Source organism: Rhinoderma darwinii, chromosome 2, assembly GCF_050947455.1.
Source record: "Rhinoderma darwinii isolate aRhiDar2 chromosome 2, aRhiDar2.hap1, whole genome shotgun sequence".
NCBI classification, from domain to species: Eukaryota; Metazoa; Chordata; class Amphibia; order Anura; family Rhinodermatidae; genus Rhinoderma; species Rhinoderma darwinii.
Genome location: NC_134688.1, coordinates 437,631,876 through 437,650,882, shown reverse-complemented (window position 1 = coordinate 437,650,882; position 19,007 = coordinate 437,631,876). Strand labels below are relative to the sequence as shown.

Genomic DNA, 19,007 nt, shown 5'->3' with positions numbered 1-19,007 from the left:
GCCCCCCCCCCTTGTAGATTGTCCCATACAGCACCCTGTAGACAGTGCTATACAGCCCCCCCTGTAGACAGTGTCACTATGCCCCCCACATCCCCCTTGTAGATAGTGCAATACATCCCCTCGGTAGATAGCACCATACAGCTCCCCCTGTAGATAGCGCCATACAGCCACCTGTAGATAGCTCCATACAGCCTCCCTGTAGATAGCGCCACACAGCCTCCCTTGTATATAGTGCCACATGGCCCCCCTTTCCTTGTATATAGTGCACCACTGCCCCCTGTAGATAGCGCCACACACAGCCCCTGTAGATAGTGCCACACACGTATCCCTGTAGATAGTACCACACACAAACCCATGTAGATAACGCCACACAGCCCTCTGCCCCTTGTAAATGGTTCCATACAGCCCCCCCCCCCGATTAGTATAGTGCTACACAGCCCCCATTGTATATACTGCTACACAGCAATCCCCCCTTGTATATAGTGATACATAGCAATCCCAGTGTATATTGCTACATAGCCCCCCAAAAAAATTGTACTTACCTTGCCTCGTTCCCGCGACGGATGGAGCACTGCACAGCCTCCGAGAGGGACGCTTGCGCAGATTAGTGTGATGGAGTTACGTCATCACGCCGGCCTGCGCAGGGAGTCTTCCCTGCACCTTATAGGCGCAGGCCTAACGTGGCCTGCAACCTATAGTATTCATTTGTATCTGCGTTCTGAGGACGCAGATACAAGTGAAAGTGGCTGTCGCTAGCACCGCCCTGGCGGGCAGCGTGGGCCGCCTCTGGTTTCATAGCAGTCGCGGACACGCGGCCCTAAAAGAATGGGGGCCCTGGGAAATTGGCCAATTTGTTGCCCCCCTAACGCCGGTCCTGCCTGTAGCCTAGTAAATGGCAGAGTAGGGAGATACCTCCTTGCTCTGCCATAGAGTTCAATAGTATCTGCGTCCTTAGGACGCAGATACTATTGTATGTGGCGTCGCTACTGCTGTAGCAGCCAGAGCGGCGCCATCGGGCATAGGGGGGCCGTGACGGCGGGCGGCATGGTCCCCCTCATGCCGTAGGCCCCGTAGCAGCCGCTATGGCTGCTACAGTGGTAGTTACGCCACTGGATATTAAATAGATAGATCACCAGTGAGAAAATGTACTTATATATGGTGAATAATTCATTATGATCAGAGATTAATGATATTACTGCTGTATATTATCACTAATTAATAATAAATATGAAATAATTATAATTTCTGAAAACTTTTGCCATCAGAAATTTTTGTTGACATGTAATTCTGTTATGTTCTCGCCGGCATAAGGTGACTCCAAACATAAAAGTTTAGGCGTGACCCTTCAATCCTGCATGTAATGTAATTTATCAGGGTCTTCACATAGGAGAGCTGGTGGGCAAAACTGGTTACTGGTGATTTTCTTTTCCTGACTAACATAATCCGTTTGAACTTTTTACTTAAAATCGATGTTAAATTTTCTGCTTTAAATTGGGTCCAACTTTCTGTTCAGATCTCCAAGTATGCTGCAAAAACGAAATTATAAAATTCTGTGTACCTGCCGCCACCACTAGGGGAAGCTTAGAAGCGTACTGAATACTGTTTACTCATTTAACTTAATAGTAAAACAACATAAAAGTCGTCCGACCATAGTTTAAGAATATGCGTGAACAATCAGGAGGGCCAACGTCATACTTCTGTTTACCAAAAATGCCCAATTTTGTCTATCGTTAGCCAAAACCACATGTTTATGGCATGCTTTGCCAAATTCGGACACTCATTTGCCATTTTGTACCAGCCCCATGGAGTCCCTGATCAGCCAGACTCTACTGTTGCTGAGGGTATTGTTTGCATGAACGGTCTCACGGATGGTAAATTGGCCAATCATTGTCTTCTGTGTATGTCCGGCTATATTGTTAGTCTGGTTCCTCTGATACCCAAAAAAAACAGCCAACCGGGCAGTACAATTATCCTATAGCACCCCTCAGTCCAACAAGCTCACGTAAGGTCAAGGTACTCAACTGGCCCAAGGACGATGGTGCCTGTATCTGGTTGATTTTCCGGGTTAACGTCAATGGTAGGGTAATAAAATAAAAAATAGGGGGGCTTAGGGTTATACGGTTGGTACGGGTAACAGCAGTAAAAGTCTATAACACGTACCGGTAGCAGAGTTTAGGGTTCGGTAATGGGAATGTAGCACTGCAGAGCTGGGTATGTGGTACATAAACAGTAGTTAGGTGGGCAGTCAGACAATCCAGGGTTTGGTAATGGTGATATAGCAGAACTGGGTTTGCGGTACAGGCGATTATGGAATAGAGTAGTCAGAGGTTCCTAACAGAGGCTCCGACGTAGATGTGTACAAAGCCTAAATTAGTGGGGGAATTCCACTATTTACCAGGAGTCTCCTGCATCATTACATCCAAAGTCTCTTTTTCAATAAAATGAGCACAATAAAATATAGAGGTCCATTTTTTGCATTGCGGTTTTTGTAATTAGGCTATTACTAGGACATTAGGCCTCATATATTTTTTTCCAATTTTTTTTCATTTACTCCACCCTCGTTTAAGAAATGGAAATTGAACTCTGATTGATTGATGTGGCCAACAAGGCAAATTTTTCTTCTAGGCAGTTTTGATAAAATACGCACATTTGGGGAGATTTACTAAGCAAAATTAGGCAAAATTGTGGCACATATTGCGCAAAAAACTTGGCATACGTTGTGTGTGCCAAAGTTATTATTTGGGGAATATATTAAGACTAGCGTTTCATAAACCAGTCTTAATCTAATGAGCGCTAGAAGAAGATACACCTAATTTATTAAGAGGCGCGCACCTATTAATAAATTAGCTGCATCTCTGGCCGTCCTATTACCAAAGTCAGCAGTTTTGCGCTATAATTTACACAATTTCTAGCGTAAATGATAATAAATTTGTTGGGCAGCAGAAGGCCCTAAAAGGGGTGCAAATGCCTTTAAAGTTGTAATACTTTGGCAACTTTTGAGGCATTCGCGTTTTCTCTAAGCCAGACAACTGGTGTAGAATAAATCCTCTCATGTGTTTTTGACACTATTTACACTTCCCTTGAAGTCTTGAAATGTCTCAAAAAAGGGACGCAGCTTAGATAAGTCCTAAAATGTGCCAGATTTATTTCCCCTTTTTTTTGTTTATTGCAACATGCTGATATAAAGTACGAAAGTCATGAGGTGGAATAAGGAAGTGAAAAATGTCTAACAAGTCCAGCGAGTTACCCCAAATTTATTACACAGCGTGTACCATTGTCATTAATTTGGCGCACTTTCCGCCTGTCTAGTATAGTTTTTTTTCCTGTAACTTTACGACACTTAATATACCTGCCCCATTATTTTGTATGAGTACAATGCATCTCATACTTAATTACATCAACCCCAAATTTGTACAATTGTGTGCAACCGGCCAGTTTAAAGTACAGCCATTGTTAATACTTTTGAGTACTTTTGCCCTTCCTCCTACTAGCAGCCCTACTGTAGGTTCAATTGAAGAGGACTCTCTGATTGTATGATCATACAAGTCATCCTTGTCATATTCCCGTGCCATACTATTCTATTGCAGAACCCGTGCGCTGACTGACATTATTATCCTCACTATTATCCCCAGCAACGTAAGATATTTTTTTTATTCCATATCACTTATATGCCGCACGACTACCACAAAAAAAATTAACAAAAATAAAAAATCCCGTTTTACTTAACAGAAAGTGTTCACTTCTCAGCAACAAATAATAAAAGTCACTTAGAAGCACATTAGTAAATTGTTTATAAAACACTTTTGAAGGGTCACGTTGTACGCATTTATGGGCGGCCATTATCATGAATAAGTGTATAATTATTAACATGCATCTGAATTCCCGGAGCTCACTGAACGTTGACGTCAAAAGATATAAAATGAATTGCCATTCACTTCAAAACACTAGTCGCTGACAATATTTCCAATGTACATTCAGATCCAGCACACACAGATCTCTATTAATTTTCTTCCCTTTTAATAGCGCAAGTGTTTTCATTAGTTACGTTCTAGTAGCATATTAGAAACATCTGCTCACTTGCCACCAGCGCACCGCTAATAGAAAATGTCAGTTCATTTGTCTCCAGGCCCAACATGCTCCCCGATAAGTGTTCCGAAGCTATAACCCAGCTGCTAGCTCTTGATACAAAGCCAGATATAGTCAACAACCATTTATAGGCAAACCGTTACGTCTTGCCAACCATAAATATTTTTGTCTTCTTTCTCCTTTCCTGCACAGCTCCATCTCCTGTCACTGTAATTAGAAAAGACCGGACATCTAGAAACAGCATTGCCCTTTCTTGGCAAGAGCCGGAACACCCAAATGGGATCATCTTGGACTATGAGGTCAAATACTATGAAAAGGTGGGAAGAAAAGAAATTACAGCAAAATATTAACAAACTCTAATGTATTGTCCAAGAATAAGTCTGTTAGCCTTCCAAGTGTTACTGATGTGTATTGTAAGGGATTAATTACGAGCCCGAGAATATTTTTGGAGGCCATTTACATTTTTGTATTTTTTATTATGTATTTGTATAGTATGATTCATGTTATGAGATGTTTCTAATTTCTTGTTGTTCGCCTTGCTTTAAATTCTTTATATATTTTATATATATCTGCCTTAAAAATCGCAAACATCTGCTATTTGTTGCGGGTTTTACCTCCCATTGAATTCAATGGGGAAAACCCGCAACAAAAATGCAGCGATTACGCAAATACAATTAACATGCTGCAGATTTCAAAAACTGCACCGCAGTTAAATTTCTGAGCGTTTTTTTGCTTATCATTTACACAGCGTGTGGCTACTGTATTATGCTGCGGATTCTCCGCAACGACATCCTTTGCAGAAAATCTGCAGTATTTACGCTACAAGTGAACCCGGCCTTATTATATAGATTAGCAATAAATGCTGGAAATGTTGGTGTAAATCTATGCCTGTTCATAGCAAGCGTAGATTTCATTTCCTCACTATCAGACATTTTAAAATGTGCTAAATAAATAATTAATATATAAATAAATTTGCCAGTCTTAGGGTAGGTTCACACACAGTGTTCTCAGGCGTATTTTGGGGCGTTTACGCCTCAAAAAAACGCCTGAAAAAACGGAAGCTGAACGCCTACAAACATCTGCCCATTGAAATATATGGGAAAAACAGGATTTAGTTCATATGGGGGCGTCTTTTTACGCCGCTGTTTTAAAAGAACGGAACTTAAAATGACGCTCCGTAAAAAGAAGTAGCATGTCACTTCTTGAGGTGTTTTTTGGAGCTGATTTTCCATTGAACACTATGAAAAACACCTAAAAAAATGGCTCAAATGAAGCCTGAAAAGAATCCTCAGGATATGTTCACACGCTAGACTAAAAACGTCTGAAAATACGGAGCTGTTTTCAAGGGAAGACAGCTCCTGATTTTCATAAGTTTTTTAAGCCACTTGCGATTTTCGCAGTGTTTTTCGCTGCATTTTTTTACGGCCGTTTTTGGAGCTGTTTTCAATATAGTCAATAAAAAACGGCTCAAAAAACGTCCCAAGAAGTGACCTGCATTTTTTTTTTATCGTGGCCGTTTTTAAAAACGGCGTTTACGGCCCGAAAAACAGCCGAAAATAGGCCGTGTGAACATACCCTCAAAAGAAGCTTAATTTTCAGCTTCAAAAACGCCTGAAAATCAGAGGCTGTTTTCTCTGAAAACAGCTCTGTATTTTCAGACGTTTTTTGTTAAGCGTGTGAACATACCCTAAGGGTATGTTCACACACAATCTCAAAAACTTCTGAAAATACGGAGCTGTTTTCAAGGGAAAACAGCTCCTGATTTTCAGACGTTTTTTAAGCCACTCGCGTTTTTCGCTGTGTTTTTTACGGCCGTTTTTGGAGCTGTTTTCAATAGAGTCTATGAAAAATGGCTCCAAAAACGTCCCAAGAAGTGACCTACACTTCTTTTTCACGGCTGTTTTTTTACGTGGCCATTTTCTGCTTCCGATTTTTCCGCCCGTGTGCACATATTCTTAATATAAAGAAAGCTGGAGCAAAATGCACCTAATTTATTACTAGATGCCAGTTAGTCAGAACTCTGGCCGTCAGTGCACCAAAAAGTAGCATCTACGACAGCCATCTACGTTGGGGCATTCCATTGTTCTGCTCTGTCAGAGGAGCAGAACAAGGAAATGCCGGATGCAACGGTTTCGGTACAAGATGGACTCCGCCAGAGGTTGAGAGAACCATTTGACTTTAATCGGTCCTATCGGCTTTCGTCAGGGTGACTATTGATTTACCGGAAACAATACTGCAGCGTGCAGCACTATTGTTTACGGTAATTTCTGCCGGATCAGCGACGGAGGCCCCTAACGGAGCCTCCAACGCAGATGTGAACAGCCCCTAAAATATAGTAAATTTGTTGAGCCACAGGCGGCCCCACCCCCTTCCACTAAGCTCAGCCCACTTTTTTATTGCTATTTTTTTTAAGTGGCAAAAGCGGCAGAGCAAAATGCGACTTTTGTGCCGTTTGCAACTTTTCTACTCCAGAAAGTTAATAAATTAACCCCTATAAGTCTCAAATGTTTACCATTACATTACACAACCGGACAGGACCACATGCAAGACCCATAGAAACAATCACATTGCCTATCAGTGGTCTGCTGTATAATGCAGAAATGGCATGAAGTTATGGAATACATTAAAATATACATGTAGGTCCTTAGAACTTATGACTTCCAGAAAATGCAGAATTTATGGACTGATCAAACGTCAGTGGAATTTTAGTCAGACTTTTAAATTAAAACATCACAAAGCTTTAAAAGTGAATTATCTGATGGCTCAGACTAATTACCAGATATTTCAGACTTCAAACAATGCTATCTGGGTGAAAAAAATATGTTTCAGATGTTAGATATCCAGCCCAACAAGCAGCTGAAAACCATAACTGAACATGTAGGAATATATAAAAAGAATTGTGTAACCAAGGGACTCACCTATGAAGATTAAATTATCCTGTGGACTTGAACGCTACATTGTCATAAAGATGGCGGCCTTTGCTGTGTAAAGTTATAATAAATGTTGGATTTGAATGTTTTTTTTTACTATAGATTTTAACAAAAATATTTGTTTCCAAAAGCAGGAACAGGAAACTAGCTACACCATCCTGAGAGCCAGGGGAACCAATGTGACTATCAGCGGTCTTAAGCCTGATACTACTTACATTTTCCAAATTCGGGCCCGGACAGCTGCTGGTTATGGATCAAACAGCCGCAAGTTTGAGTTTGAAACGAGTCCCGATTGTACGTATGCATATGTTGTGTGTATGGTATTATCTTCTGGTTGTTTTTTTATTGTGTTCTATAGACATAAGTAATCATTTTATTAGCAAAAATAATAATCTCTTCCAATATTTAGTTTCACTTATAAATAGATGTAAAAAAGAGAAATGTTTATTAAAAAGCGATAAATTTTTTTTGTTGCACACTTAGTTTTGACCAGGGTGCTATGCATGGCATTTGTCACTTGCAGTAGCCATACATATTTCAGAGAAATTATATGTAGGTAATGGTGGCCTTCACATGCTTGGACATGGATATACATGCTGCCAAGATCGCCATTATGTGGAATTTAGTCATATTCTATGGCATTGCTTTTATTACCAGCACAAATGAAGTCCGTTATTTACGTTCTTGTGTCTTAGTAGTATGACCAAGATACTTGAGCCTTGACTGGGGCTACATGGAGACTTTTTATAGAGCAACTCTTTGTAGCATGATTAAAGCTTTTCAGGTCAGAAAGAGTAGCAAAAACACAAGGCGCCAATAATGGTACGGATCTTCAGGTAAGTAGTTTGGGGTATAAAGCCGTTATCCAATTATGAAAAATCCATAGGACCGCTGCAGCCAGGTACACAAAAACCGGAGACTAAGCAAAGTCACCGCTGGAGAGGATTGTAGATGAGAGAAAAATAACTTTTTTTGAAAAATTAAAAAAAGTTGTGAACCATAGTGGCGCTTCTGGTAAGGAGGGTTAGAAAGATGAGGAGAATATATGAAAAACAAAGGTTTCATTAAGAGTGGCTACGCGTTTCAACGCCGGACCAGCGTCATCATCAGGCCAAAATATATATATATATATATTTTTTGGCCTGATGATGACGCTGGTCCGGCGTCCAAACACGTAGCCACTCATAATAAAACCTTTCATTTTCATATATTCTCCTCATCTTTCTAAACCACCTTACCAGCAGCGTGGCCACTATAGTTCACAACTTTTTTTAATTCTTCAAAAAAAGTAATTTTTCTCTCATCTACAATCCTAACTTTTCAGGTGACTTTTCAGAATAAACTATCATATGTGTGTACCTGAGGAATAACACTATTTCTGGCCATTATATGACTTGAATATGACATTTTTTAGCAGTTTTGCCCCTGCAGGCTCTATCTTTAATTCTCAGTTTTCTCTAAACTAGTCGGTGGAGCCTAACACTATATGTCTTCTATACGCGGCACACATACAAGAGGAGAATTCTGCTCTCCTATCTCTATCTATCTATCATATATATAGAAGCAACAGCAGCATGGAGGAGATTATACAGCAGTAATGGGCATTGTAGCTGAGAATCCAGCACTGGGGTGAGATATAACTTACCAGAAGCTGCAGCACGCCTACGTGTATCTTTCTCACTTTGCTTCTGCTGCCACTTCCCTCTCCATAGACATTTATGGGCAGCGTGTCTGTGTCTTCTCTCTGCACCGATCCCCCTCCCCTCTCCATAGACCTCTATGTGCAGCGTGTCTGTGTCTCCTCTCTCTGCTCCTGCTCCCTCCTCCTGCTCCCCCCTTTCCTCTTGATAGACTTCTATGGGCAGGCTGTGAACAGACACATCCCCACTTCCTGTAGTCCATCTCCTCTGCTCTGTAACTAGGGACGGATTTTGCTTGACAACAGGCGGTGAACAATAGATTAGTAGCAGTAGCTTTACACAGAATTTGCATTGATAAAACAACAACATTTTAACAGTAAGTTGTATTTTATTCGATTATCATAAGTTGTTTGAAAAGTTGTTTGAAAAGTTAGTGTCTAAGTCCTGGATAGCTCACTGGGTACGCATTACACAACAGCAACAATTAAAAGTGGTCCATTGCAAGACCAAAGAGTTTTTGAATAAACCATGAAGCCATAAGACATAAGGTTATGTCTTAGATATTTAGTTCCTTATTGCTCCTGTAGTCCAACCATAAAACTTTCTCTTACCGTCTTCCAAAATTCTTGAGCAAGTCTGGTCAAGTAAAACAAAACATTCCATTATAATAGGCTGAAAATGAAATGAATAAGTAGACCTGAAGCTGCTCATAGCAGCCTAAATACTCATGTATATGGGAGAGCCGTGAGCATGGAGCCTGTATGACAACACCATGTAGTTCCTATGGCTCCATGCTATGAGCCGTGAGCACTCAGGGTGCTGCCATATGATGCCTATGTACATCTCTGTATTCCGGAGATATTCTCTTCTAGTGGAGATATTCTCACCTAGTGAGAATACCTTTGTAATACGGCATCCGACGGAGCATTGTACAATACCGCTGTATGTCTCCATATGGAATCGGAGGCATGGAGAGGTACAGTAAGACCATAGAGACAGCTATGGGTGCCATATTACGGCTCAGTACGGCTCGATTAGGACTCAGAGGATGTGTAGAGCTTTAAGGCTATGTTCACACGCTTAGCAAAAAACGTCTGAAAATAGGGAGCTGGTTTCAAGGGAAAACAGCTCCTGATTTTCAGATGATTTTTAAGCCACTCACGTTTTTCTCTGCGTTTTTTACAGCCGTTTTTGGAGCTGTTTTTCTATAGAGTCAATGAAAAACAGCTCCAAAAACAGCTCAAGAAGTGACATGCACTTCTTTTTTCCGGCCGTTTTTTTTAAAAACGGCCACGTAAAAAGATGGCCCGTCGGAACAGAACACCATTTTTCCCATTGAAATCAATGGGCAGATGTTTGGACGCATTCTGCTTCCGATTAAACGGCCGAAAATAAGCCGTGTGAACATGGCTTTAGGATTTCACACTGAGAATCCATTAGAATCGGAGTCCAATGTTGAGCCAGGACTGTCCTCACTGTGCCTCTCTACATCTGATAATCTTTAGTGCTTAGTATCACACACACAGATTTTTTTTTTCCATATTTGAAGATATCTATGAAGTGACATGATTCTTGAGTATTTAAAGTATAAGCAGATGTCTCATCGATGTCAGCGAGACTCCTGCCCGTCTGAAGATATCCTCATTTATTAATTATTTTTTTTAAATATGTTTTTTTTCACATCAATCTTTTTTTTAATTTAATATGGTCTTAGTAGAACTAGAAAGTAAATACTAATACACAAATTTAATGATGAATTCTCCTAGTGCATGGCAATATTTAGTACAGGTGAGATTTTATACCCTGCTGTTTACCCTAGAGGTGTAGTGGTGGTTTTCTATAATTTTATTGTCATGCACATTTAACAGTCCATTACATCTGAGTACAGTAAAAAGCAAGAGCATACGCCATAAATTCTAAAGTGTTTTTCAACAAGCATGTGTCAACATCATAAACGAGATAGGTTGACTCCAAACATTTAATAAAAAAGATAAAGTAACAGGAGATAGCATTGGAAGCGTGACATGATAAAAGCCAGGGAACAAAGTACCAGGAATGCATACACTTTTATTAAAGGAGCAATAAAACACTTATTTATATTTAGTTCATTTCGGTTGCTTTTGATCAGGAAATATATATTTTTAAATTTGTTAGAATTAGACTATAAATTAGCCAAACAACAGCCATGTAATTTCAGATAGGAATGACAAGCAAAGTGAACTCAATTCTCATATAAAACAACATTTTACTTAAGGAAGGGATCAGAACTGTAGCCTGCACTGTCGACGCTGGCAAAAAAAGCAAATGTAAACCGAATAAAACCTAGTAATACATTTTCTAACTCATTGAAATAAATGGGCTGCTCTTAGGATTTGTCTCGCATTCTGCATATTTATAAAACAGGATACAAAACAGAAAAAACACAAGTGTGCATGCGCCTTTTGGCCTTATAGATGCGCATGTATACGGAATTTGTATGACAGCATGGCTTCGTGGTATGGAGCCATTGGCACTCGATGTGCCACCGTATTGCGCCTTTGTATGGCACTGTATTATGGAGATATTCTTGAATGCCTCTGTAATATGGCCCCTGATAAAACATGTCATGATTTATATGCAATCTGACAGAAAAAGAACATGAGATAGGTAGATTATTGCCCAATAGATTCAGCGCTTGTACTGAGCCATAATGCAGCCATGTGTACGAGGCCTTTATTGGTTTCCGATGACATTGGCCTTGCCAACCTGTGAGATAAAGAAGTAGATAGCGAAACCCAATGTGGACCGGAACCAATATGAAGAACTGCTTCCGCATACAGCTGTGCTGAACATACCAGTCCTATTCATATAAAAAATGGATAAATTAACAAGTAAACTTTTTAGGCATTGTCTCATCAGAGACAATTTTATTAATCAGAGAGCCCTGTAGCGATCAGCTGATCGTGGTGGATATGGCTCCCAATAGCGTATTTTGATAGCTTGGACTGCCCTGTAGCAGCCTCTGCAGAAAAAAAATGCGTATTAGGCCCTGTTCACATCTGTGTTGGAGGCTGTGCTATTGTTTTCGCAAATCCATGGACACCCTGACGACGGAAACCCGTCGGAACCCATTAAAGTCAATGAGTTCCGTCGGGCGCTGGTTGTCTCCAATGTTCAACGGAGCCATCGCTTCCGCCATTTTTGTTGTTCTGCTCCTCTTATGAAGCAGAACAACGGAATGCCGAACGCAGATGTGAACAGGCCCTTACATGGCATGCATTCTAATATGTTTTACATGGATGTCTCAAATGTGCCAGAGCAAGAACCGCTGCTTGTCAGTGGGTCTCTGATCTGGTTAATAGAGGATGGCCCTCTACAGGGTTTGTCCTAAAGAGAAAATACCTTTAAAGATGAAGCAAGCACACCATAATAGTACAAGACCTAGAATTCTATTCAAGAGTGAAATATTTCTTAATTCTCTGGATACAATATTCTGCATAACAGGATGTCCTAGTATTAGACAGCTCCAATTATACCGCTAAGTCAGAATCTTTACTTAAATGACTTTAATTACTAGAATGAAAGATGAAAACATGTAAATGCGACACTTTATCCATTAATATATACAGAAAACCTGTTGTAGCGATGTTATGTGCCAAAAGGACCTCAGTATTCATCATTAGATAACTATCCACTGCTTCCTTCGTAACACAACTGTTGAAAAGCCCCAGCTGTAAATGAGTGTAGAAGTGATGCCCTTACACAAACTCATGTAAACATACATTATAAGTGAAATCCAATATGCCACCCACAGTCACATACTTACAACAATTGGGTAGCGCTCTCCAGTTCCAATTTTCACATGTGTTTTTACATGTAAATTAAAGACAATTATACGCTTGTTCTTAGATTACTGAATTGGTAGTTACTCCAAATAAAAGTTTTATGTAAACTATGATAACTATACGGTGTGAACTGTAACAAGAACAGACCAACGACTTGGCAAGTAGACCCGAGAAGAAATAATGTTAAAAAATTGATTACAGTGCCAGTAAAGCAGGTTTAGCTGTTTTGGTTACATTTTACACTATATTTTCTTTGCATTTAATTGCCAATAGCTTGGACTAGATTTGTGTTTGAAAACTGGGTTTTGTTTCCTATGATTATAAAGAGATATCAGCGCTGTTTTATTATCCATATACCAGGATGATAGAACCAACTAATACTCTATTCTCATTGGTGAACTCAGAGTTGTAGCTAGTTTGTATCTAAATACCCTGGCTAAGGCAGTATCGTTTGTTGGCACCCCCAGAATCTGGGCCACATGCCTAGTCAGCTACTGTACGGGGTGAGTTGTTTTCTGGGCCATACAGTGAATTATAGCAGCATTGCATAATCTATTGCAGACAGTAGAATATTTTAGTCATTTTAAATATTGTTTTCAATTTTTTATTTGAAACCCAAATTACCACATTGTCATTGGAGAAGTGGAGGAGACATATAATGAGCATTATATTGTTTGGCTGTTATCATAACTCTAGACCTTAATAGACCTTAGTAGAGCTGCGCATATGCGAGGCCATGTCTTTGCCTGAATGTGGCTACCACCCGTCTCCTCCGCTGGTAGAATTTGGGTCAAGGAACCCACTTTCCCCAATTAGATTGGAGGTCCTAGAGGTGGGACTTCCACCTATAAGATATTTATCCTGTAGATATACCATAGAGATCCTTTTAAAGCCAAAATCACATTTTTCTCATAGTATATTCTTAAATAAATGGGTAAGTTAAATATTTTGTTCAATTTGCTGCCATATAAAATATCATTCAGTTTGATCCTTATTCTCAGTTCACTTTTGGTGCAATTTTTGATGCTTAGGACGGGAGATGTCCTCTGTAAAAATAAATGAAAGACTTAACTTCACCTCTTTTTTGGACCCATTCCCAATTTGGACTCTAAAACATAAATGCAAAAATGGAACCAAATCTGCAGTGAACTTTTACTATAATAAGTTTTATAATAAGTTTTGTATCAATATATACAGATATGAGATACTTTACAGTATCTCTCTCTTGATGTAAATATCTGAAGTTTCTGCACCTTAGCAGCATTACATAGAAAAGTTTTATTTTTGCACATCTTATGCTATAATGCAATTCAGCAACAACACATTTATAGCTGATTATGTTTGCTAAACATCCTCTCAATTTATAAAGTTTGCAAATTCCATGTGATGTTTTCTCTGTGACATTTTCACTATTATTTTTGGATTGCCCACAACATTAGGCCATTACCACACACAGAGTTTGCAGTTTTTGTGTCTGTTTTTTGAGCCATACACAGGAGTGGACACCAAAGACTAGAGATGCATCACTCTTTTCTACACACCTTTTTTTTCGTTTAGATCCACTCCTGTCTTTCGTTAAAAAAAACTGCACCAAAAAACTGCACCAAAAAACTGCATCAAAACTCTGTGTGTGATTTTACCCTTAGGCCCTGTTAACACAGAGTTTCTCGCAGTGCTTTTCGCTGCAGTTTTTGGCCGCGGCCATTAAGCGCCACGGGCAAAAAAACGCAGCGAAAACCACTTTCTCTGCCTCCCGTTGCTGTCAATGGGAAGTAAGAGATGGAAACACCTGAAGAAAGAGCACGATGCCTCTTTATCCAGTGAGCTTTTTTTTCCGCTCGAGGTAAACAAATGCCTCTGCCTCCCATTAAAATCAGTGGGAGACATTTCGGATGTTTTTTGGCGTGGTTTCCTCATCAAAAACAGCGCAAAAAAACTCAGTGTGAACATACGCCTAGACTTGCACCCCTCTTGTGCTTTTTAGCCCTGGAAAAACCTAGCTGCAGTGGGAGTTTGGTTAGGGGGAGTTGGCTGCACATATACGCTGCACTTTCCATGATCTATTATCCATTCTAATGCAATTTGTTAACCCAACCCAAATGTATCATGGTTCTAGCGGTTGGTAAATGGCTCACAACCTGTAATGCCCAAGTCCATAGACCACATCCAGTCCACGCCTGGTAGAGAGCCTCCAATAAGAAAGGCCAAATTAAACACAACATTTGCTACTATAGTTTTGTTTTTAATCGGAGGTTCTCTCTTTTCTGTTTCTGGTCTTGTGAAATTACTTATTATATTGCAGTTTTGCGCTAGGAACAAATACCGGATTATCAGACTTGTTGGACCAATAAATGCTGGGTCGCACTTAAGTAACAAATGAGCATTAACTCACAATGCAAAACAACATACAAATACAAAGTGATATACAATAGTCGCCCCAGATGATTGCAGCTAGAGCTATAGAAGAAAAGGGAATAATCCACCAAACGACGGGGATTACAAGCAATTATCCAGGGGAGGTAGCCCAAAATTAAAATGATTTTTTATAAATGGGCCTATTGTATGCAATGGACAGACCACAGAGGTTGAGGCAATGTAGTTTAATACGATACATAGGAGGGCACTGTAGGATAATTACATTGGAAGGAATGTTTGTAATAATGAATGTCGCAGCTTGTAATGCTACTAACAGGATTTTCATGCTTTTAGCCCATGTATAGAAGGATCAGTCATGTGTCATTTCTGATGAGCTAACACTTTTCTTGTATTCTTTCACCGTTCCAGCTTTCTCCATCTCCAGCGAGAACAGCCAAGTGGTAATGATTGGCATCTCAGCGGCGATAGTAATTATCCTGCTCACAGTGGTTGTTTACGTCCTTATTGGAAGGTGAGTTATTTATCTTCTTTATATAGTTCCTTTATATAGTGCAAATGTACATATAGGTACTGCTGTCATCACAATAGAGAGGATATAGTCTAGATGTATGAGTGTTACTTTTAATCACCACTGGAAGCAGGATATGTATTTCATTTTTAGGTTTTCCTGATATTCATTGCAGGGTAGACTAGATTAAAAGAGTTATGTGGGAACCGAAAAGTATTAACATAATAGCATAATCAATATACTATTGCTACTGCTTGTACATAGAGTATAGCGGGTCGGTCACATGATGAAGAGTCGTGTCGTTGTCAAGGAAGACTGTGCAACTAGACTTCCGGTCCCCCGCCAGCGCTATAAAAATCTATTAAAATCTAATAATCAGCGTGACTGGGACCGGAATGTATATCAGCGTGTGTAGTCACATACTGCAGTGAATACACTGCTAATAATTTCGGTCCCCATCTAACCCCCTTAATTAACAAGAAGTCAGAATCCTCTATTAGTTACAAAGTGTCAATTTACCGAGCAGTCCATTCAAAGATAACAACTAGTAAGGCTGAACTTCCTGTTGTCACGTTTGCAAAAATGGCCTCCACAACCAAATCGAAAAAATAGCAATGAAACCTAATTTTCCAAACTTCAACTGCTGCTCTTACTCCAGATTTACTAATAATAGCTAATTTTACCATTTGGGTGTAAATCCTTATTAATGTACGTAGATCATTTCCATGCACTAGATAAATCCTACTAGTGGACGATGTGGTTACATGGTTACACCATACCATGTGATTGCACCACATGGACAAAAATACCCATACATCTATTGAGCAGTGCAGTGGTTCAGAATTTCACATCTTAAGAGATCAGGACTGCAGGATCTGGCCCTGTTATTGTGCAGAGCCTTTAAGCGATCCTTCAGTGAAAAAAAAAGATTTGACTATACATTGTATCAATGAAAAGCATCGATGACTCAAAACGCTGATGATGTCATCAGCGCCGTTCCATCGGAGGGGGGCATATGTCAGACTTAGTAAGAACGCTCTGCATAGGGAAATCTGCGACTGTAGCGGCCATTTTGAGAAGATGAAGACGAGGGACTGGAATGCAAGAACGGCGGCAAGATCGTTCAGGAGAATGGGACCAGGTATGTTGACTATACACTTGCAATGTATAGTTACATTTCTGCTTTGACTGGAGGGTCGTTTTATTACAGTGGTGTGCATGAAGCCTTATGCTAAACAGAATAACCCAAGAATATGGGGTAGACACCTGTGGCTCTCCAGCTGTGGCAAAACTTTAACTCCTAGCATGCCCTGACAGGTAGTGGCTGTCTGGACATGTTGGGATTTGTAGTTTTACAAAAAGATGAGGACCACTGGGGAAGTCCGTTACTAAATGAAGAGATATACTGAGCGTCTACAGTAAGGTAAACTGAATGTGCCGCTAGTGATACGCTGAACACGAGAATACAATAGAAACAATAAAATAATATTGTTGATTTGTTTTATTTCCCACGTTATTGCAGCATTTTCTTCCTGTTAACATAATCATTTTGCGTTTTTCTCGTGCTTTGTGGACTGTTTGCTGTTTTCTGTAGCTGTATTTCACACCTTATTAAATAAGATTGCCTGAGATTTGACCTGTGTATGCCTGATTAAGTTTACTATCTCATGCACAATGTTATTTCTATTAAAGCCAGGTGTGACATCTTAGGCACTTATGAGAACGCTGGGCTGTACCGGCTGATTATGTGTAAACTACGCTATGCAAGTGGCTTTTCAAGCCCTGCAGGATTAGATTTCATAACCACATGGACCTGACGTTTCCCTTGTGTTTCTATTAAATTGTTCAAGATCTCATACTTCAAATTTGTCAAGCTCAATGCACACGTGTTTTCCTGTAGATTAATGCAACATTTTAGATTTTAAGGTCTCTCGCTCTTTGATCATAACTTTCTAGGAGTAGTAACCTGAATTGCTATTTTGGGTTTTGTATTGCCTGATATAAATTTTAGACTAGTGATTTTTTTTTGTCTTTTCTCAAGGGGCAGTCACGTAGCAAGAATAGACGTAGTTTCTTATAGACATGAGAGCATAGGAGATCATAACTCATTACGTACCAGTATGCTGGATAAATAATGAGGAACCATATATGTACATTAACCTCAACGATAACAGACCGCTTTCCCAAAATAACTGTTGTAGTAATGAACATTTTCACGAAGACTTGCATCCTAGCATTGTACACCTGAATGCGTTTAAAGGTTAGACCCCCCGGTACCTGACCCATGAATAAAACGAAATTTCCCCTCATTATAAGCAGCAACTTTAGCAATCTGACATTTGTGGTCGGAAATGTTGCTGCACATTTTTGCCGATATCTTTGTAGAAGCTGATTGGTTAATGTGTGCACCTACATTTCCCTCCGTGTACAGCTAAACCACCTGAGAACACTACCATATCATTTTTCAGGGGTGATTAAAGGGGCTGCAGGACAGGTTGGATTTTTATTACCAGATTCTATGTCTCCACTGAGATAAGCAGTGGCAGACATGTCTTAGAGCCACAACTCAAGGGCGTATCTAGGGGAGGGGGCTACCGGGACATGTGCCCCAGGTGATAGGTACCATGAGATGTGCCAACATGCCACTTTGCCTTGACCAGGATATTTAGATACAGAAATGGGGGCAGAAAACTAAATATTTTCACCAGGTGAAGGAAAGTCAACAGGTGGTTCTGACGCAACTTCCCTCACCCACAGAAACAATAAGCATGTTAAGGGCAACCTGTTAGCAGATTTGAAGCCTTAAAACTACTGACAGGGTGATATAGGGGAGAGGGGGGCATTTTAAATTGCCCTTTTTTTTTGGTCATGCATGTTGCATGACCGAGAAACCGAGGTCTGATTCCCTCGCAAATGCCACTCTCTGCTCTGAGTGATGGCTCTAGCTACCAATCAGGGGACCGCTAGAGCTGTCACTCAGGGACATGGGGCAGGACTTGCAGAGTGCATTGCAGGAGAACCTGCCTCAGTGGCAGCTGTGATCAGCACACCAGGGGAATTCATCATAATTTCTCAGTCATGCAACTTACATGACTGAGAAAAAAAGGTACGTTTATTGCTCTGTCAGCAGTTTTGAGACCTCATGATGCTGACGAATTCCCTTTAATGACTCAATCAGATGGTTTAATTTTAAGGTAAATGATCTTTCAGTAAGGAATTATTTTATGTCTATGGCTAAATTTCGACATAACCAGCCATTAGATCTATTTGGAATAGTGTAGGGCAGGCAGATGATGTGAATCATTTAATTAAGTTTACTACTACTTGATTACTTTTATTCACTCTATGGAGTCCTACATTGATCTAAATCCAACCAAAAACATTACTCATGACACAAAGCTTGACCCTTAACTAACAGTCCACGTTTATCTCAAAGCCCTGCTCAAACCAATAATGGATTTGGAAAATCTGGTACCCCATGAAATATAGAAGGTATATTTGCTCCTATAAAAATGAACCAGTTATCTAAAAATGGACAAACAGAGGTTTATCAAAACTGGTGCAAGGAAAAAGGGGAGTAGTTGACCATAGCAATCAATCAGATACCACCTCTCATTTGTCTAAGTCCCTCTGGAAAATTAAA

General features: G+C 40.0%; 1 protein-coding gene across 1 annotated transcript in view; it reads left to right on the top strand.

Moving 5' to 3' along the window:
• The window catches only part of EPHA3 (EPH receptor A3), a 349,426-nt gene that overhangs the window by 242,973 nt on the left and 87,446 nt on the right, over positions 1-19,007 (top strand). Inside the window, exons 6-8 of the mRNA XM_075854459.1 lie at positions 4,279-4,403; positions 7,148-7,310; positions 15,265-15,367. Of these exons, the coding sequence (XP_075710574.1) occupies positions 4,279-4,403; positions 7,148-7,310; positions 15,265-15,367 (391 nt within the window). The remainder of the gene's footprint in view (positions 1-4,278; positions 4,404-7,147; positions 7,311-15,264; positions 15,368-19,007) is intronic.